The sequence below is a fragment of the Lissotriton vulgaris genome, chromosome 9 (genome assembly GCF_964263255.1).
Source record: "Lissotriton vulgaris chromosome 9, aLisVul1.2, whole genome shotgun sequence".
NCBI lineage: Eukaryota > Metazoa > Chordata > Amphibia > Caudata > Salamandridae > Lissotriton > Lissotriton vulgaris.
The window spans coordinates 511918935-511941426 of NC_141697.1; the positions used below are offsets into that span (position 1 = coordinate 511918935).

The following is a 22492-nucleotide window of genomic DNA, read 5'->3' on the forward strand; positions in this document are numbered from 1 at the left end:
CTATTTCCTTTATTTGGTTTGTACTTTTTATTTCCATTTTTTTGTTTTACTATTATATTTGTGTAACCCATGTAAAATGACTATCACGGTTTAACTTTTATACTCAAATTAGTTATACTCAACCACATGTCAGATTTTTAACACAATCCTATTGCACAAATCGATTGTTAACACTAAAATAAATAAAGTGCTCATGCGTAAATTCAGGCTGGACAACTTGGCCGTGTAGACGCTTTTGAGCTGCGCTCCTCGCGGCGGCACACGTATTATAGATATCCTGCATAATCCTGCTCTCAACGAACTCCGGACTGATCCCCTGAAGATGCGCTGACCAGCGCTATCTGCATTCCAGGTCTCGGAATAATTGGAGACCGGTGCATACACCGAGTCTGTCTAGCTGAGGCCTCGGGGACACTGGGCGCGATCTTGGATCTGCTGCACCAACAATAATGGTAACCCATACGGCCCGGGACTGGTTCGGACACCCGGAGCTGACGGCGCATTTCTGCACAGTTTGGAAGTGCGGACGAAGGGGCGTTCTCGCCGCGGTGACCAAAGAATTGGTGACTGCTCTTACCACAGTGTTGCTGGACCTCAGAGGGAATTTGAGGCCTTGCGGCGGTAGCGGCTTGATTCTGCTACGAGGGGCTGAAGCTGCCTGCGGCTCCCCAGAGAGACTTGGAGCGGCTGAAGGAGCACTGCATGCTTGGTGGACCCGGAGGTGGATTGGGCAGTAGTCTGCGATCCCAAGGAACTACGTACTCCAGTGAGTGAGGCGGGTGTCTGGACCACTAGACTCAGCCATTAGCAGAGTGGCTGGCGACCCGGGGGCTCTGGAAGAAGGCGTCTGGGCCATTCTCAAGTGGTGCATGAAGGCTGTGCGACTGATCCAGCGCAAGGCGTTTGGCACAGCGAAGCCACCTATATGGTACACAGGTCCAGCTTTATAAGTGCATGGAGCAGCTGACCCTCAGTAGAAGTGCAAGTAGAGAGGCGCATTCCTGTAGCCACCAGAGACCACTGATAACTGCGTTGCGGCATCGCAGGGTGATTTATTACACTGCATCCACTGTTTCCGTCTGGGGATTTGGGGACTGCCACTGCGGGTGGCGTGGGACGAGCCAATGGCAGAGAACGAAATACCAAAGGTTCATCAACCACTGTAGATCACGCTCAAATGGCGGCCCGCTCTCCCCGCTCATCCTGTGTTGTAGAGGCGAGGGGGATGCACGCCTGCTGAGATTAGACTCGCTGGATACTATACAGCAACTGAATATTCATTCCCTGCAGTGACATAAGGAGCTTGAGAGATGATATGGAATGGTGCCCGGTGGATGATCAATATCTGATCCTATTAGTAGGCAAACAGTGAGCCAGCTCTCTTGTAGTAGAGCGTGGTGGCCATTCAGGGGGTGCAAGCTTTTGGATCAACAAACACCATGAGGAAGGATAAGGCCCCCAAGGCACAAGCAAAAAAGATTTCTAATTATGCACAACCATTATTGCATGCTCCGGAACACCGAGATGGAAGTGATGATGCTAATCAGCCTCCTATGGATTGGAACGGAGGGGATCCCCCACGTTGGTAGACGAGCTCCAGGCCATACAAACAACCAGGGACGACATGGTCAACAGAATAGACTCAGTGGTCATTGATGTTAATTTACTACGTGCTGATCTGCAAAAGGTATCAGATAGAGTGTCCGTCCAAAAAGATGTGAGCGCACTGTAGTCGGATATTAAATTTCTCAGCGCTACTGTGGTCGGCTTGAAGAAGCAGGTACTAAAACTGGACGAGAGGACCGAAGATTCAGAGGGGAGGTCGAGGAGAAATAACTTACGTTTCGTTGGATTTCACAAGAAGGCGGAAGGCCCCTCCACCTAACTGTTCTTGGAAGATTGGCTCACTAAAGTGATTGCTCCTAGGACACTCTCTAAATTCTTTAATCCCAGACCAGGAGCGCCACCGAGGGCCAGTTGCTATACGAGGGATACCCTATTTAGATATACCCGGACTATAATCAGCGGGTACAAGATCATCAGAAATCATACATTGTGGTCAAGCGACGGTTGAGCGAGATGAACTTGAAATATACTCTAATTTTTCCTGCAAAACTCAAAGTTGAACATGGAGGACATGTACTCTTCTTTTTTCACTCGGAAGAGGATACCACCAAATGGATGGACACCAAGGGACCACGGGGTCGTCGTTTGGTCTTGCCCACGGAGTCATCTGGGAATCCATCTGTGTCGCATTCATGGCTAGATCGCCAGCGATCCCAAAGACAACAACAGGCAGATTTGCAGAGGGACCACAGATGGATAAAGTTCTCCAGGATGGCACTTTTTACACATCCGACAGATAGACTGTCCCGCAATCTATTGGGGTGACACAGGATCCAGAGACAGACATTGGGGAACAAGGAAGTGGGCGGGAGTGATGACGGTGTGTTGCAGAAGGATCTGAAGTACAGATAAGTACTAGCCCTCGCGAACAAGTAATGTTGTAATGCTAACTGTGTATGGACTGCCGGTTGTTGAGGGTTATTAGAGACTTGATGTTACAGGCTCATTTTTGTTTCACTACCAGGATGGGGATGGGCAGCAGCGCCCCCCAACAGAGATTGACCTTACGGAGGATGCTTCAGAGCAATCTTGCTCCTCAGTGAGGTTCAGATCTCTAGCGCAGAAATCTGTTTGTACATTTTCCTGGGTTAGTTTCTAGTTCAGAATAGTGCTTGAGCTATGTCTCTGTGTGTTGTGGACTAATGGGCACTCTTTAGGGTGGGGAAGGATGGGCGGTTTGGGGCAGTACGTGTTGAATTTTGCACTGGGCTTATAGCTAGCAGAGGGATTCACGCGAATGCCCAAGGGGTGGGACGGGAAACAAGACAGTTGGGCTTGCAATGTTCTTATGTTTGAGGGGTGTTACACGCGGTCATGCATTTGCATTTATGTCAGAGATACTTGTTTTGCCTTATAAAGCCCTTCTTTGCTTTCTAAATCCACCCTTTGTACCCGTTCTGTAAGTGCTGGGCACAGGCTTGTGTCCCACACTGGTTGATCTGTGGAAGGTACTCTGTGTGATATGAAAATTGAGTAAAACTCTGAAAGACCACTGTCCGGCTGGACATGTCTTTCTAAATAGATTGACTCGGTCTATGTTTTATTTGCTCTCAAGTATTCTGTATGCATGGGACCAATGTTGTTTGATAAAAGTATGTTCCCCGAGGTCCCAGCTGACTGATTTGGGGTCCCTTGTTGTTGTTAAACCAAAACAAAGTACGACACAATCTACGGAGGTTGGCGCATGTTTGGCACGCCAGAGTCTTGAGATGGAGGATTGGGCGCTGGGATTACTTGACATCCAACAAGCCTTTGACTCAGTGGAGTGGGACTACATGTGTGCACTGTTATCCAAAATAGGTGTGGGACAACAGTTTATAAAATGGTTCCAAGTCACAAATACTAAACTAACCGCGAGGGTGCGTATCAGAGGACAAGAATCAGAGAGTTTTGAGTTGAGTCGGGGAACGCGACAGGGGTGCCCCTTTACCCTGCTCCTGTTTGCTATCGAGATGGAGCCTCTGGCTGCTACTCTATGGATGACAATGGAGGAGTGGGGGATACGTTTAGGGGAAACCCATCATGTGGTTTCTATGTATGCCAATGGTACGTTGATATACTTGCGTCGTCCGGAGCAGGTGGTCCCGGTACTCCTTGCTGAACTGGAGAGATTTGGTAGGTGGTCTGTTTTACGTCTTAACCTTGGGAAATCTAAGCTGTTTCCCATGGGGAGATTGATAGGGAAACCTGAAATGGAGTTGCGTCCTGTCGGGATGCGTTGGGTATTGGAGTGGGTACAATACCTGGGGGTTACACTGACACACTCTAACACGGCCTACATTATCGGGAAGAGGCTAGATGGTATCAGAAGGTAGGTAGCTTATTGGAAGGAACTCCCACTATCATTGATGGGGAGGATGGCACTGAGATGCCTGTACACCCTATAGAATTCATTATATATGGTTCTGCAGAGATATTACTTGCAGCTAGACAGTCTGATAGTGGAGCTACTATGGGGCACCAAACGGAAACACTTAAAGCCGAACACTCTACAGAGGCGATGGGGGGCGGGGGTCTGGAGGTTCCCTTTTTGAAATTTTACTACATGGCTGGGCAATTGCAGCATGCAGTATATTGGTTTGATGAGCAAGATAATTAGGAAAAGAGACTGCTGGGGGGCACCTACAGTGAGAGCTCCCTCCCAGAGCTTTTTATGATGGACTCAAAGGTGCTGGGATCCCTCCCTTATATTATTCATCATGTAGCATCCGTATGGGCCACGAGAGTGCAGAAGGTGCTTAAGAGAGCAACATATGCTCCGGAAACTCCATGGTGGGCGGTGGTACCCTTCAAACAGATAGGGGAAGTGATGAACATTAATAAATGGAGGAAGGGTGGCTGCCTATTGATGGGGGATTTACATCTCGCGGAGCGGTTTAAGACAAGAAAGGAAGCGTATGCTGCCTTCCAATTAGGCGTGAGCAGTTCTTGCAGGACGCTAAGATCTCTGCAGTGGCCAGGGAACAGTGGCTGTCATTCCCACAAGAGCTACGGACCTCATCAGCGCTGTGGATGATAACTACTCTGGGGGGGGGGGAAGTAGGCTGGCTTCACACATCAATGCAGCGTTGCGTGAGCCCTCAGTTCCCCTCCCACTATTCAGGAAATGGGACGATACAACAGGGGAGCCTCTCACGGCAACACAATGGTGGAAGGTGCATGAGGGGGGTCAAAGAAAGAAGCTCTAACATGCGTTTTAAATTGATTCAATACAATGTGGTGCATCATGTACACCTCACTCCTCGCATACTCCATAAAATATATCCGCATAGGGAAGACACATGTCCCAGATGTAAAAGCTCAGGTGCTCATTTTATTCATATGCTGTGGGACTGCCCTGAACTAGCATGCTATTAGGGGGGCGGTCATCGACACTCTGCAGACCGTCACAGGATGGATTATTCCACCCACTATAAAGGAGGTGGAATTAGGTCTCCTGCCTTCCCAAAAGGCAAGAAGCTCACTAGAAGGTTTGTACAGCTGGGTCTCGTACTAGCAAAAAGGCAAATCGCAATGCACTGGCTTAGTCCTACTGCACCCAGGGTAGAAAAGTCGCTCAAAGACATGCTGGAGTGGGCTACTGCGGAATCGGCGGTATGAATGAATAAGGTCAGGAGAGATGATAAACTTGAAGAAGACTTGAGGACCTGGAGCCTAATGATTACAGATCTAAGTAAAGATAAAGATTCCTAGGGAAGGAAGCCGCCTGCCCTGGGCTCCAGCCAGGAAAGGCTTGGCCCACTATCCATTCCGCACGCCTCCCATGTGCGGGGGACTAACATAGGTAATGAAGACAATTGAAAGGACAGATGCACTCCAAGTTTTGGAAGGAATATTACACCTATGACCGAGGGGAGGGGGGGAGCATGGAGGGAGTGGTAAGGGAGGGAGTATAGTTCATCGTTATTGTTATTAATTTCCTACAATTGGAAAATAAATTACAACAGTGAAAATGAGGGGGCTGGGGTTAGCAATATGTAAAGCACTGTTAACACTGTATGCCGATTGATCGTATATTTTGATTGACTCTCACTGGGAACAATGCAATTGCTGTGATATATCCGTTTATAGGAAAAGTTGTTGTCATGCAAATGCCAATAAAAATATTTCAACAACAAAAAAGTGATACATCTTGATTCTAAATGTCTTAATTTTAGTTCTCGGTTGCCACCCCTTCTATTTTGTGGAACTGAATTAATCACATAATAGACTAGCTCATTTACATTTCCTCCATGTACCTCATTAATGTGCCTGGCGACAGAAAAGCTTTTGTCACTATTCTTTCCCACCCTCAGATGTTGGAGAATTCTCACGTGTGCCATGTGAACAGTGCTCCCTAAATAAAGTTTTAGGTAAGAGCATTGAGGGATGTATTCTACAAATTTTCTTCTGCAGTTGTAAAAATAGCATATTTCCATGGACTCTTTAATGAGGGTGATTGGATCTCTTTCTTATTCAGACCATATTTACAGGCTCTGCACTTCTGACACTTAAAGCCAGGACTGGCCCTCAACCAACCCTTCATATCGACCATCTCTGGGCTACTCACTACCTGATTGTGTCTCTTGGATTTTGCTCTCCTGAATGTGAAAAGAGGTCTACGTGATGTAATACTGCCTAATATAGTGTCACTGTTCACTAAGTGCCAATATCTATTCATGGATTCTCTCACTTTAGCATGATAAACATTGTACCCAGTGATCATATGAAGTTCATCCTTGCCTTTTCTTTTTTCAATTCCTTCGGTCTTTCTTGAGAACAATAACACATCTCTAGTAATTCTCTCCACCTTGTTTCTGGCTTGATTTAGAACCTCGGTACTATTATCCCCTCTCGGCAAATCTCTCTGTGAGTTTAGTTTGTGCTTCCCTTTAAGAGGTTGAGTCACTGCAGTTTCTTTTCATCCGTAGATGTTAGGCGAACAGAATCCTTTGCTTAAGTTTCTGTGGATGAAATCTACGAAAGTGCAAGGTTGAATTCCCTGTTGCAAGTTTCCTATGGGTTCTTGTATGTACTCTGTTGTTTTTTACAAACTTCTCAAGGTCCAAAAAGAAAACTTAAGATTCGCTGATGGTGCAAGTGAAGTGGAAATTTAAAGAGTTGTAATTTAGCGCCGACAAACTACCTTGATGATTCTTGTGAATCTTTCCATATATTGAACAAGTCATCTATGAATCTTGTCCAGAGAATGACATTCTCTAACCACTCCCTGGCAAATTTAACTCTAGGCACCTGCTCCTCCCACCAACCCATGTGTAGATTGGAATAACTGGGGGCAAAGCAGGTGCCCATAGATGTACCCCGCATCTGTTGGAATGTATGTTTTCTAAACATAAAAAAGTTATTTTCCAAGACCCATTTCAATTAGCATTTCCAAAAGTTGATGTAAGCCTAGTGGTCTTGAGTCTAAAAGGTGTTTCATGGCCCAGAGTCCATCCTCATGAGAGATGGTGGTATACAGCAAGGATACATCAAGTGTTATCAGAACAAAAGATTCCTCACATGGGATATCATAAACCCTCCTCAGTAAATCCCCTGTATCCAGAATGTACGAAGGAAGGCCACTTACAAATGCCTGCAAGAAGTGGTCAATGTAGCGGGAGGTTGCCTCAAATAGATTACCAATGGCTGAGATAACAGGTCTCCAAGGTGGACTATCCCGATTTTTTTATATCTTGGGGATTAGGTAAAGTATTGGTGTGATGGGAACATCTACCTTCCAATACAGGTATTGACTTTGAAAAAATAAACTGTTCCCCTCCACCTAGCTAAATCTTTATGAAATCCACTCTTTGCCTCTGTCACATTGGTTTGTGGTATTCTCTGATAACACTTGATGTCACATAACTGTTTAGGCCTCATTATTATACATGCTTAATGGACACAAAACTATGTTCCCTCCCTTGCCTGACTGATGGACCACAATACCTTTCCTGGATTTAATCTTGTTCACAACTTTTGAGTATCCTTCTTCTTGCTTTCTATATATAGATCTATCACCAAGGAACTTTAAAATCAAGAAAGAATGCTGTCACACCAACATCTATATATAGTGTGCTTAGCTTAAATAAACATGCTATACAGAGATCCTAGAGTGCAGACAGTGGATGAGGCTGGTTTGCATTGCAAGAACTTTCGGATACCATATTTTTTATTATATCATAATATATAATATACGGGTATATTTATTTATCCTCTTTAAGCCTTCAGACACACGAATGCATAGTAAGTACGTACCCTCCTGTGCCAAGAGACCGCTTCTGGTGGTTTTTAGAATCATAATAGCGTTGAAGGATCATAGAACTTCGGCTTCTCAAGTACCCAGTTTCAACATCAATATAATTCTCCAAATATGAAATGAAAATGGATTTCATGAGCTTAGACAAGAATGTCTGCTTATCAGTTCCCAAGTTAAATTCCATCAGCTTACTTGAAAGGTTGGTTGTCCTTAAAAAACATAAAAAAGTTAATCAAATTAAAAAATATTTGATGTGTATGCCAACAGGAGATCAGCATTTCATTTACAATGGCATCCTTCTGAATAAATTATGCTGCATCATTTCGCTATAAAACTTTTTATGCCAACACAAGTAAACAGGATGACTCATGTTAAAAACATCAAACCGAGGAGCTCATGACTAAATAGAAAAACATCTCACCCAGTTGTATTGGTAGGATCATTTCTGTTACCCCCTGTATACTGAGGCTATTTAAAAAAAGAACCTAATTAACAAGTTCCAGTCACCACAGGGAAAAGGGAGGTGCAGTGGATTGTGAGACAGATGGACAGACAGACAGGCACACACACACACACCTTTCCTTCTAAGAAATTTGTCAGGGCCCTCGTCAACCTATTGGGGGCTTTGATTAACACATTGAAGGACTACAGTTACTCTCAGAACCTACAAGGAAAATTACTTAGCTATAATTCTAATTTTCAGTCCTCCTTAGTCTCTTTCAATCAATAAGTAGTAGACTAATAGCACCAATGAGCGACACCCAAACTCACTTTTAAAACATTTTATGAAATAAACAATAAATAAAAGAAAAGATGTCATTATCATTAAATATTTTCTTTTGCCTTTTTTCACTCAGTTTTCGTCTGTAAGAAAGTAAATTGATTCAGCAAATTTAACCTGAAATACAGTTATTTGGCTGCAAACATCACTGTTTTTTTAAGGCAATAATGTAAAGATTAATAAACCCTTGAATTTTCTAATTATGCTTTTGGCAAAACAGGGAGGCAGTATAGTTCATGGATTCCGATAAACTAATAAAATACCCAAGACAGTGGATTAGAAATACAAGTAAGTAATGTTCCCTCTGTGACAGGATTCTCTCAATATAGCAAGCTAAATAACACCCTACACAGAAGAAGGGATTCAAATGCAAAGGCAGAGGAATAAGGAATAACATGGGCAAACTATGTATGCAAAGAGGCATAACTCACCACAGTAGCAATTCAGGAGTTAGAAGCAATATAATATGTCTTGGCAAATGTATGAGTTGATCTCCAGATAGCTGCTCAGCAAATTTATAGAATAACATTTCCACTAAATCTACCTAAGCAGCTCTTTCAAACCATACCTCCTTCCACCCCACCAACACCCCGCCAAGGGCTTAGGTTGACCCTCTATAGATCTATTAACCTTGTTGTAGAGTTCTATAATGAACTACATTTTCCAGCTAGCTAGGTCTGATTTGGGGATGCCATTTCAGAGGACAGCTTCATAGTCATGATAACTGTTAAGGCTTCCGGAGATCTTTTACCTAGATACAAATTGAGCACTCAAGAGAAGAAAGGTTCAGAAAGAAACTTGGAAAGGAAATAGTTTGATTTATGTGACAATCCTAAATAAAAATAGGAAGAAAATATTCTTGACCCGTTAAAAAAACTATCAAGGTGCAAAACCACATCAGATTCCTCCCTATAACACATGCTCCCGTCTGGCTGATGTTATAGCTACTAAGAAAACTACTTTCAATGACAGGTTTGAAAGGAAAGCCCATCAGTTTTGAAAGGACGATGTTGAGTTCCCTGACCCAATAGGTGGAAAATACTCCCTCTGAACTTCCAGGAAATCCTTAATCACTGAAACTGTGAAAAAGGATGCCCAAGGAGGACTTTTTCTATAAACAGCTATTGCAGTTAAATGCACTGCTAAAGAAGAGAATAGAGGACCAGATTCTGTAAAATACGGGAGACAGGGTGCTACTGTTTGATCTTGTAACGTTTTTAGGTCCACCTACTTCTGGAGTCACAATACACATAGACTCTTCTACTTAAAAGAGAATGAAGAGCAAGTGGAAGGGAGCTTGGGCACCCTCAACATGTTCATGCATGTTCATAAGTGGTAGGTTTAGTTGTTGTTACTCTGGAATCAGACAGTCAAGCTCAGTGATGTGTAGGATTTTGCTCAACATCGCAGTTCGAATCACATACGCATCCTTGGAGGTAGCAGTGACAGGTGATGCAGGTCTGAGTACCTCATCTTGTCAATCACTTTGTAGTACAATGGCACCTGAAGAAAAGCATAGGTGAATGTCTTAAAAAGGTAACCCATTTTGTTTGAGCTGTGGGAACATTTATGTTTTCCTGTAGCAAGCAGTCTGGTTTGAGGACAGCTTAAAGTGTTAAGGATGACTTGCTGACAAAGGTATTTAGCACCTGCTCATGCTCTAATTCAAGATGCCTGCTGAGCCGGACTACCTTCTACTTCTACAGACCTGGGAGAAGGACAGCCCTGTGAAGGACATGTCCTGGTCAGAGTACAATTCTTTCTAAACTGTGCTCTCCTTGACAGCATATTCATCTCCTTTCTCTTTGTTCAAGCAAATGCATTGTCATTGTATGGTCTATAATAGGACAGATAGCACTGAGATGAACGAAAGAGAAGATGCTCTGGTCACAATTTGTCCCCTGAAGAACATGTGGAACGCAGGCTCTAAAACTGTGGTAAGAGACTTGTTGTGAAAGGATAGAAAAACCTATCCAAACAAGAAACTTATGCTAGGCAAGCAGCCACTTGTCAGCAGCAGCTGTATCCCAACTATAACCGTTACATAAGCTCTAGACACAGTTGGCATCCCTAGCAGTACTGCTATGTTCAGAAAGTAATCTTTGAATGAGCCTTTTTCATTTCCTGTGCAGTGTGACCCTCCCCATGGCTCCCCCATTAGATTACCTTCAAGCACACTGACCGAACTAATGCTGAAATCAGGATAGAATAGAGATATATCTGCTCACCATTTTTTTTTTAAATCTGTTTTATTGAAACACTTGACGTACAGTTACATTTCTTGTGTGTGTAATTCAAAGGGGAAACAACAATTGGAGTAGCTCGTACAATATCAGAGCGAATATTGACGACGGTTGAAAATCCAATAAATGCACCTGTTAGTAAAAAACACCATCAGTTGTCATGGGGGCAGTCACTGCATTCACCATACTGATCACTTCATCATTATATGACAGCTTAATTCGCAGTGTCGATCTTACCAGAGTGTCGAGATATATCTGCTCACCATGCAGATAGAGTTAATGGACTGAGTCTATAAGGATTGCAGGCTACTCAGCACCGTGTCTGCTAGTGAACTGCACCATGGTTATTTATAACTGGCTGTACAAGGGTGCAAATAGAGAAAAATCCTGATTTAAATTTTACTTAGCTGGCCCACCCTCACACAAGAACATATTTTACACAGGGTGAAGAGCAGCAATAGGTGTATAGACTTGCAGTTGCTACATACTTGGGACATACTAAATAGGGCAAAAGATGATCAGTCTGTTAAACCAGCAAGCAGCTCAACAAACACACACTCCTGTGTAATGGTGTGTTAATTAAAGTCCCTTATACAGATAAAGTAAAAATCACAAAACATGCTGGAAAATCAAAAATAAATTACTGTCAGAAATCAAACCAAATTTACCTTGTGTACAGGTCATACAGATTCTTAAGGTATTGCTCAGCATCAGATTTCCTACAATCTTCTAATAGATCCTTTACAAAGATCTGAAAAATCAACAAAGTTAAATGCTCAAGATGTAATACTGAATAGCTCAACAATAGTGAATATATAATTTATAGGGTACGGGATATTTACATGTTCTATATTAACTTCAATGTCTTTCTGTGCACTGTATGATTCAATTTAGTATGTTTTTTTATGCTCCAACAAGGTCGTTCTGAGAACTATCATGTAGCCCAAAGACAATATTCTTTAGCTATTGTGAATCTTAAACATGATTATCTTTCGCAGTAATTTAAATCCCTGAGAGTTGGACCCCGACAACACTGCCCTCATGCTGCTAGCACTGTTGGTAAACTGAGTGCATTAAGGAGTCTTATTTCCACTCTCAAATTAACTGCAACAATTTAGTTAATGAGAAATGCAATAATGTACTGTAGGAAAAAATCAATAGCATGAATAAACTGTTTACACCTGAACAATCTAGAATCACAGGAGTGACCAGGTGAAATTCACCCACTGTTTAAGGCTGGGCTTTAAACCGTTTCAACAGGTTCTAGACTGCATGATATGTTAGACTAAATGAATTTCATTCATGGACTGGTGAGAGTACACCACAACCATCATCGTCAGGCAGGGAAGAATCTTCTCAATTCCAAAAATATTACGTGGGACCTCAGCAAGATAAGAAGCAGAAAGTCTTTGCCTGCAAGCTGTGTGTTTCAAGTGGAAAATTAAGAGGGAACAAAGAATCTTATTGTAAACACCAACCAGGACAGAATCAAGAACAAGCATTTAACAATGCAATAGGTCTTGCATTTAAGTTTGAGCTATTGGCATTGTAAATGACAATGCCTTTTATTCACTTGTTTTTAAAACCTGCAATCCGTGCATAAACACGCACTTTTAACGTATAGTCCTTGCTCACGATGAGCAAAGCTGGCAGTAAAAGAGACTGCCAGCCTTGATTCTCATAAGCATGGACTATAAGTACAAAGTGCTTGTTTACGCACCGATGCAAATGAATACAAGTTTAAGCTATTGACATTGTAAATGGCAATGCCTTTTATTTATGTTTTAACCCCTTCCATGCTCATGACAAGGTCAGCTCGTCATGGGCGTTACCTGCGCTGTGCTTATGACGAGCTGACCTTGTCATGAAACTATAGTATTCAAACATCTTCAGCACAGGAGGGGAAAACCCCCTAGCAGCCAAGGTGTTAAAAACCAAGTCATAAAAAAAGGCATTGTCATTTACAATGCCAATAGCTCAAACTTGCGTAAATGCGAGACCTATTGCATTGCAAATGCTTGTTTGTACTGGTGCCCTTGCAAACTTTTTAACTTACTGTTCTAAGAATGCACTCAGCCAAGCTGGGCACTGTGAGTACACATGCATGCGTATGCATTGTAATCCTTTATGTCTGTTTTGACGTTTACAATTTACCATTCCAACATGGCTAATGGCATTTTAGAACTCTACATTCCAAATGAAAAGTAAGGTGCCCAGGAGAGACAAAAATAGAAGGAAATGGCCAGGTAGTACTGTGCAACGGCTGGTCTCATGTGGAAAAAAAGAAAACAAAATAAAAAAATGGGGAGTGGACAGGTGGAAGATCATCAGGGAGGAATGGAAGAGCAGGAGATGAAAGCAAAAGGGTTGGCTGGGGCTAGTAAGGAGGGCAAGGGAAGGATATGTATGCCTCCATGCAGGGCAGTCTTAACAGCATTTGTGCCCCCAGGCAAAGCAGTGCACTGGACCCTGCCTACACAACCACTCACAGGAATAAAAATGTTTAACTGAAAATTTGTGCTAAATTCTGGTCTGCATGGGGCCTTACGCTCGGGGGGGGGGGGGGGGGGGGGGGGTCTCCTGGACAACAAGCCAGCGTGCCCATGTGTTAAGACAACACATTTTCCATGGAGTGTTAATGAAACATTATGCCCTCTCGTCAGCAGTGGAACGTTGGAACTAATGTAAAAAGAAGCAATGTAAAGTAGCAATGTCCTAGGGGTGGGACAAACACAAACATACGGAGGACAGCCTTTCAATATGGGGCAGAGAATTGAGCGGGACATGGAAGCCATCCTGTTATGCCTTTCCCCAACTCCTCTCTATGTTCTGTATTGTAGATAATAGGTTTTCAACAACAAATGCTGAAGCAGCCCGCATGCAAAAAAGAAGCAAGCAGCCTGGTAGCTGTGTGCAGTTGCCAGAACCTTGCAGAAATAAAAATAAGAAAAAAATAAAAGTAAAGCGGGCGGCAGGAAGATGAGGGGCCAATGGATGGGTAAGCAACGAGTTCAACAGCAGCGTGCACCTTCCAAGCCTCCTATTCCGCAGAAGCTTTCTGAAAAAATGTTACGATATTTTGCAAGCTCAACAGACTGACCTCTGGCATCTGAAGTGCATCACCGCTTAAAAAATAAGAGCTTGTCTCTCTTCCTTCACTGCACCTGTGGTGTCGTGATGTAGTCCAAAACTGAAGTCAACAAGGAAAGGCATTTCCAAGTACATTTATGTAGACAATTTTTGTCTGCGAAGGAGGCGCTGGGGTGGTTAGGACTCGATACAACACCCAGTACTGTCGCACACGCATGCCCAGTGCCAGCGACTGGTACCTGAAGTGACAGGGAAGTTACGATTTTGAACGTTTCCTTTCAGGACTATCCTCTGAGAAAAGAGACGTTTTTAAAGGCCGTACCGAAGGTACTGATTAAATGAACAGATCTTTTGTGCACTGGGGAAGAGGATTCTAGCAGACATTATCCACGCCCCACCCCTGCCCCTTGTAGGGCATCTGTCACCAGGACCATGCCATGTTCATATCGAGAGAGAGAAGCAGCAATGTTTGTATTCACTGAAGTTATGTTGCTTGCGGACTGCACACCGAGAGCACTATGCAGGCACTGTTATAGGCACACAGGTCTGTGATGTTGCAGCGCAGAGACCGTACAAAGCATGTGATTGACTGCATAATACACTACTGAAGCCAACAAGCGTGTATTGTGCTCTCTGAGGTAGGCGGGCAGCAGACCATGCGTATGTCCGCGCAGAGCAAGAGGCAGGTGGTCTGCAAAATTCACCAAGGGTTCCTTGGCAGTTAGTGCTCACAGCTCCGGTCGGGCACTCGGAGAGCGCCTGTCTGCTCCACGGAGCCTAACAGAAGGAGGTGCTGTAGTCTGCTGAGAAGTCCGGCCCAGCCCCTGGTTCCTGCTTCTGCTAAAGGAGCAGCTGCGGTAGGAGGAGCTGAGGTGGGACGAGCTGAGGTGGGACGAGCTGAGGTGGGACGAGCTGAGGTGGGACGAGCTGAGGTGGGACGAGCTGAGGTGGGACGAGCTGAGGTGGGAGGAGGAACCAGCCGGAGGTAGCGAGTGCCTACGTCTGTGTGTTGTGAGAACCCACATAGATGAGCCTCGTCCTAGAGCGCCTCTGTGCTCCCCGACGCTAGAGGGAGGCCATGGGGAAACGGCGGATGCACCCCACAGGCTCCATGTTGAGTCGCAGGAATGGGCTGTGCCTGGCGCCGTGCAGCCGCCAGGCTGGTCTCGCACGACACGTTGACAGGCCGTGGAGCAGACGGCGGAGGGGGGAGGGAAAGTGAAAGTAAGTGCATGAGGCTTGCAAGGGAGACCGGAGATGGGCACAGCGCGGAGGAGGGAAAGTGAAAGCAACTGCATGAGGCTTGCAAGGGAGACAGGAGATGGGCACAGCGTGTGTCTGTACGTGGTGAACGCACGCGTTCACATTTCCAGTCCGGCCTGCAGCCTGTGCGTGCCCATCTCCCGTCTCCCTTGAGAGCCAAGTTAGCAACAATAGATCTCGCTGGTGACAGCGCTTCGTGCTGCTTCGCCAGGTGCGAGACCCAAAAAGTGCAGCTACTATCAATTCGTCCGAAATCTATCTGAAATTAGAGTGATGATCTCTTTATTTTACCCGATGACGTTGCAACAAAATCCTGATAAAAATCACTTCATTATGGAATACTAAACCACAGGTGTTTACAGGGCTGTCTCTAGAAACCTTGCATGAAGGCTGTCATTCAGGACAGCTTCACTAAGTGAGGTAACTACCATGCAGGGCTGGTGCTAGCTATCAAAAGCCAGGATGAGGCAATGGTGTGGGAGCAATTGACTCAATTCAGTTCCTGATGAAGCTTTCACCAGAGTGTGCTGACCTGCAGATTTATCTTTCAGTCAGCACAAGCATTTGATATCCAGTGCATTAGAGATATTTCATATGGAGTTTGTTTTCAAATGTAGACATGCTGATTACTTTGTGTTGTGAGAGTTTTGGCATTTATAGTGTTTAATTGCCCATATATCAGTGACCTGGCTGACCGAAGGTTAAATGTGTTAGGTTGATTTTACTACTGTTATTAACTATCTTTGTGAACAAGTTTGTTCATTGCCAGTCAAATTTTTTTTATTGAATTTTTTTAATGTTTCCACAAGGAGTTATATATACTATAAACAGCACAGCTGATTTCTTTGTGTTAATTTCTGATACAAAGTAGAGCACTCATTTTTGTTCTATACTGACAAGAATGAGCAAATCAATAGAGGAGAAAATGTAGTCAAGTGTATAAACCAGGAGATCTATGGAACCAGTGCAAGTGGCGATTCAAGGAGGTAAAAAGTCATACAAATAACAACAAATGATGAAACATTAAAGGAAATCATAACAAGATGCATTTAGCAATAATAATTCATGACCTCTATAGTTTTCCAAGGAGGTAAAACATTAATTATGAAGAGACTAACTAATTCATGCTGCTTAAAATACCTGAAGTTTGACTTCAAATACATTTTGGATAAGCTTGGCCAATACAGCCTCTGGACTGCTGAAGATATCGCCAACTTGCTCATTTACACGTTGACAGAGAGCTGCTGAATCCTCAAATATGTCGTTCCTCATGTAGGCACCCTGGAAGTGAGAAATACATCAAAGAAAGCACTTCCAAGAACTTGTGACAAATCAGGAAAAACACTGCAGCAGTAAAATCACCATTACAGTCTTGCTCATACTAGACAGTAAAATTTCACTTTAAACCTTACCTCCTGACACTGCTTTATGTAAACATCGACACAGTGCGAGTATCCCTATAAGGCAAACAATAGAAACATTTACTCCAAGCTGTGAAAATGAAAGGCAGACAAAATCACTAAACATCATCATTTCAAAGTTGGTAGATGAAACTCCATCAACCATTAAGCTATTCATTATATGGAACAGTATGGGACAAACAGACCAACGCATGAGAAGACAGAACTTGAAATAACATTTGTTTTTCTACTTAAAACAATCAAACATAGCCCCTCTATCTGACTAAGATACTGAGTAGGTAATTCTGAAAACAAAAGTGGAAGAAATGTTCAAGCTTTTACAAAAAGAATAATAATGTAAATGTAAATGTAAATGTAAATGTATAGGCATTTATATAGCGCACTACTTACCCGTAGGGTCCCAAGGCGCTTCGACCGCTGCAAAACCCTTCCTGGCTTCCCTGAGAGATGGTCCCTTAATGGGTATCTCCAGGGTGAGACCAGGCATCCCCAACGGTCTGGTGGGGCCGTTAGTGAAGATGAGGCAAGCTAATGCCCAGAGTTGCCGAGTTTGATCGCTGATCAGAGTGGGCACCGAGGCGAGAGAATTATCGAGTCCGCTGACCCTGGTCCAGAAACCTGCCGCGCCGGGAATCGAACCCTGGTCCGGGCCGTCCTCTGCTCTCGGGTCTGCCGCCTCTAACCAGTGAGCCACACTACTTCACTCACAACACCGAATAATTATAAATAGGAAGTTCCACATCAATTTTGACTTTTCAAACCTATTTGAATTTATGCTCAATAGGAGTCTCAATAACAGGCAACATTAAAAACAAACAAACTTTACAATGCTGCGGGTGTTTGGAAATCTTAGCCTACATTTATAACTGGTCTAAGCAAGAGCTTGCCACATCGTTTGAGGGTAAAAGCCAACACTCAGGAAGGGCAAAAAATATTCTATTCATTAGTTATTTGTTTAAATTAATAAATCTAAGTAATTGCGATAGGCTTGTGTAGAGCATCAATTTTCTAATGTATTACCCATGAAACCCAAAACAACTTGGGAAACCTTTAAACATAGGAAATTAGGGTAAACAGTGGCTCCTTAGGTATTTTATCTGATCAGTTCTACATCTTGCTAAGCTGTTGGAATTGCAGGAAGGTTCACTTTTGTAATGGCTTACCATTGTGTCAATAAAGAATTTTAACTTGTGTGTCACCCAAAACAACTTGCTAGACAAATGGCCATTTATTAATTAATTTATTATGCACAATGGCATTTCGACAAGAAACATTGAACACACAATGAAGTGGTATAGAGGAAGGTGTGCAAAAGAAACAATTGATGGATGGAATGCTGGACAATGCAAGCATTCACCCACAGTCTTTTGCTCACCACACCACCCCAGTTTGGACCCAGCCATATGCAAATCAGTCTTGACCCTGTCCCTTATGGGAACAGTCTAGCCCGAACTGCCAAACCAGGTCCTCCCTGGATCAGAAACATGCATCCTGGGACCGGTTCCAGGGCATCACCCTTCATCAGCCAGGCTAGCTTGAATCGAGTGGTATAGTGAGCACGGGACCCACGCCTGGGCATAACCTTCCCACCTAGGGAGACATATGCAAAAGAAACAATGGATGTACGGAATGTTGGACAACGGAAGCCTTCACACAAAAGCATTCACAAAAGTGGCAAGTGATGTAAAAAAAAAAAGCCATAGTTTTGCCACATCTCCACACCAAACGATTGAACAGTAACATATTTCTAGGCAAAAAGAAAGGGAAAGAAATGTGATTGGATGTAAAACATGTTGCTATTCAATGCTGGGGTTATATTCCAGCAGTTTAAGAAAGAGGAAAATCATTTTTAGATGACATTTCACTTCTGAGCAGCAGGCCACATAGAATACTGCTTCATTGTTTGGGATGGACAAGATTTGGGAGTTTCATTAGCTCTCTTATTATGCCTAGGCTTTTCAACAAATTGTCAGACCAGGAGCTTACACACGACACCAGAAGCATAAGGATGAAAACATACCAAGTAGGTGGTATGTTCGTGTCCCAAAATGATTATGAAAGGGTATGCCGGTGCTTTGGACTTGGGATTTCCTTCTCAAAATGGTAAAGAACTGCATGATGGATAAACAGGGACACTGAAAGTACAATCAAACTTTCTTTGAGCACTGGCTAACACCAGTGAAACCTCTATCATCGTGCATTCGGACCATACATTACAGAGCTCTTCAGAGCCAAGGATTCAACATGTTTGGAAGGATGTGAAAATAAGCAGAAGGAATACTGTTCACCGGAGCAAACATTTTTTTTAATTTTTAATTCAATTTAGACCAAATAGATGCTTGGAATTACAATGTCAAATCCACAAGCTCTCCAGATCCGAAAATAGAACCAGAGGTGAGCTGGCAGAGTTGTGGGTGAGCAAAGTAGCCTTACCTTCACATGGCAGAAAGTGGCCTCCAATAGACCTGGACCATTTGTTTTTTTTGGGAAACTGCTACATGATTTGTGCTCAAATATATAGTCACAGATTAGATGCAATGTTGTTCACTTCGCAGTTTGAGCAATGCATGCCTCTTAGATACATACACCATCTGGGTGTGACAAAATCGAGTAGCTTGCTTACAGGTGGTCCAGCGAACTATCAATGTGAGCCTAGCAAATGTGGACATTATTGCAGCCTCTGAAGGACTGAATTGACTAGAGGCTGATACACGACATGTCCCCAGTGCTGGTGCCTGGTGGATTTCTTAGCATAATAGAGCATCCCTGCCCTTTTACAGTATGCCACAGTTAAGAGTCAGCAAACAAGAATAGTCAATCAGACTGAGCCTCTAGGTAAAGGTGGGAAGGGTTTACACATATTACAGCAGGATACTATCCTGAAACACGAGCCATGTCTCGTGTCTAGAGATACCTTGTACCAAGCACCTGCTTGCACCAACCTTGGTGCAATACTTACGAACTTTGTCCTGAATCGTGTAACTGCATGTACCAGAGTGCGAAGGGTCAGGAGTGTGCTCCCTCCCAGTTTTCTGTTTTTGGGGCTCCCGTGAGCCTCCATAGCTGACGAGCTATAGGCGAAGCACCTCCGCGCCCGAGAGGCAACAAAGCCTGGATTGTTTGGCAGCCTTTTAGCCACCCCAGACTAATCTCTACTGATGAAGGATACTATCCTGAAACACGAGCTATGTCTCGTGTCTAGAGATACCTTGTACCAAGCACCTGCTTGCACCAACCTTGGTGCAATACTTACGAACTTTGTCCTGAATCGTGTAACTGCATGTACCAGAGTGCGAAGGGGCGACCCGGCTGAGAGGTCAGGAGTGTGCTCCCTCCCAGTTTTCTGTTTTTGGGGCTCCCGTGAGCCTCCGTAGCTGACGAGCTATAGGCGAAGCACCTCCGCGCCCGAGAGGCAACGAAGCCTGGATTGTTTGGCAGCCTCTTAGCCACACCAGACTAATCTCTACTGATGAAGGATATTATCCTGAAACACGAGCCATGTCTCGTGTCTAGAGATACCTTGTACCAAGCACCTGCTTGCACCAACCTTGGTGCAATACTTACAAACTTTGTCCTGAATCGTGTAACTGCATGTACCAGTATGCGAACGGGCGACCCGGCTGAGAGGTCAGGAGTATGCTCCCTCCCTGTTTCCCATATTACAGCAGGCTTCATCAAATGCAGTTAACAGTCCAATTTTTCTATCCACTCTGGCAAAAGAGAAAAAGGCCAAAAAGCACATTCAAATAAATCCGCAATTTCCTTCAGTAAACAGTGCATATTGGAGGAGTCAGTATGAGAGAATTCTTCACTAGGAATGCTTTGGAAAATAAAATTAGAAAGACCCAACTGCCTTCATCTAGTTTTGCACATTGGTGAAATGTAATTAAGGTGTGTTTAATGATCCTGGCAAGGGAATATTTATCTTAAAGCCATGCCAGAAAAACTGGTGTTACTTTAAATGCAGCATTTAAGTTTGTATTGTGTATGGAATTTGACATCACGGGATATAGTTTACTCCACAGGAAGAGCCTTTTCATACAGATTGGGGAATAGAAATGACTAGGAGGGGATGAGTTACACAACTTTATCACTACATTAACAACTTTGCTAGAAAAGTATGATATTTTAAAGCTAATGAGGCAGCTGACGCGGATAAACAGGGCTACGCAGACTGCACTCTGAGCAAAGTTGAGGCCCCTTCCTAGCTCCACATCCCCAAATGTGCACTCATTAAAGTTTCTTCACCCCTAGACAGCATGTCAGTCACCAGTGCCTTGCTAACTTAATCCTCTACCCACCACAAACAAAGAATCAACATCATATTGTCCGACCAGGATTTGCAAAACATTGCAAAGAAATAAAGTAACTGGGATCTCCACTGCATGTGCGGATTAGAAAAGTCCACCTTCACTTGAGTCTGCTAGTGGTATGCCCGGCTATAGTGCACTACACATATTCTAGTGTAGGTAAGTGAGCATGTTTGGAAGACTTTAAGGTGTTTCCTCACCATGGAAGAGGAAAGGTGCATTCCATCTTCCACAGCTGTAGAGATGTGACAAGAGAGAAGAGCCCCACAGCTGATACTAGGGCAAATATGTGCAGCGTACTTCTGTTGTCTAGAGGCATGCTTCATAGCATTCCTGAAAGACGTTTTCTGAATTTTTCAGTAAAAGAGGTTCGGAATTGTCCTATATCCCAGAAGAACTTAGTCAGAAATGTATCTGATAATTTACTGAAGTAGTTACTTATGGAGTAGGATCTTTAAAGTATTGTGTACAAGAAGGATAACATACAATCGCGGTTCCTTCTACACTAAGCAACCTTGAATTGGGTATGTTGCTCAAGAGACAAGAAATGTGGGGATTTAAGAACAGGTTTTACAGCCTCCTCATATGTAGGACCATATTGGTCTACAGCATTATTTTGGATAAAAGTAATTTTATTAGCAATAAATTAAGTAGGCTAAGACCCATAGCATTGCAGTACTTCAGTAATTCAGAAAATAAATGCCTATTAAAATTGTTCCACTGTCCATTTATAAATGTATCTGATACTAAAGGAATTGAGTTCAGATTTTCTAAAGATGCACATATGTTAAGCCAACATTTCTCTTATTTGATCATTAACAAAGGAGATCATTTCTTTAAGTGAGACCTACAGTATCTTACATCTAAAAAACAAGAATACAATTCAATCAATATTTACCTTAAAGTGAAGTAAGACTGCAGCTACTTCTCTCATGCGAGAGATTTCCCCCTTTCTCTGAGCACTAGTAAACTCTTGAATTAGCTGGAGCTCCAAATCGTGATATTTACCTGCAGAGGGTAAATAAAATCTTGTCAATATGAAACGGTTTCCTTGCATAGTGCTCATTTTTTCTGCGTTCTCCAGTATAATTCACGTCGCAAGAAAATAAAAATATGTTTAAAAAAATAAAAGAGAAAAACAACTTACTTGCAATTTTGGATTTTACCTCTGCAAATCTGTAATGAAAACATACAGTTAAAAATAGGGGGTAAAAGCCAAGGAACTCATTTAGACATGATCTCAGTGATATCTTGAAACTGGAGAATTTGTTAAATGATCCAACAGGATAAGTTCACAACTGGCTGAATAGAAATATAAAACGGTAATAAGATGATCAGATGCAAAATGCACAGATTTCTATGGACTACTTACTAGCACATCAGCAAACCTGAATCATCGTAAAGATGATTATGTACAGGTGTCCTCTGAATAACTAACTGATTTTAATAACTCCAGCAAAGCTGTCTTTCGTTAGCAAGTCTATAGAAACCTGTCTACTTTGTGGCACCAATAAATGGCT

The 22492-nt window shown here is 43.2% G+C and overlaps 1 protein-coding gene across 1 annotated transcript in view; it reads right to left on the minus strand.

Annotated features, from left to right (window-relative positions):
- The window catches only part of EXOC5 (exocyst complex component 5), a 199807-nt gene that overhangs the window by 141756 nt on the left and 35559 nt on the right, over positions 1 to 22492 (minus strand). Inside the window, exons 6-11 of the mRNA XM_086937971.1 lie at positions 22120 to 22148; positions 21871 to 21980; positions 16654 to 16698; positions 16382 to 16522; positions 11557 to 11639; positions 7864 to 8073 (exon numbers count right to left, since the gene is read on the minus strand). Of these exons, the coding sequence (XP_086794097.1) occupies positions 7864 to 8073; positions 11557 to 11639; positions 16382 to 16522; positions 16654 to 16698; positions 21871 to 21980; positions 22120 to 22148 (618 nt within the window). The remainder of the gene's footprint in view (positions 1 to 7863; positions 8074 to 11556; positions 11640 to 16381; positions 16523 to 16653; positions 16699 to 21870; positions 21981 to 22119; positions 22149 to 22492) is intronic.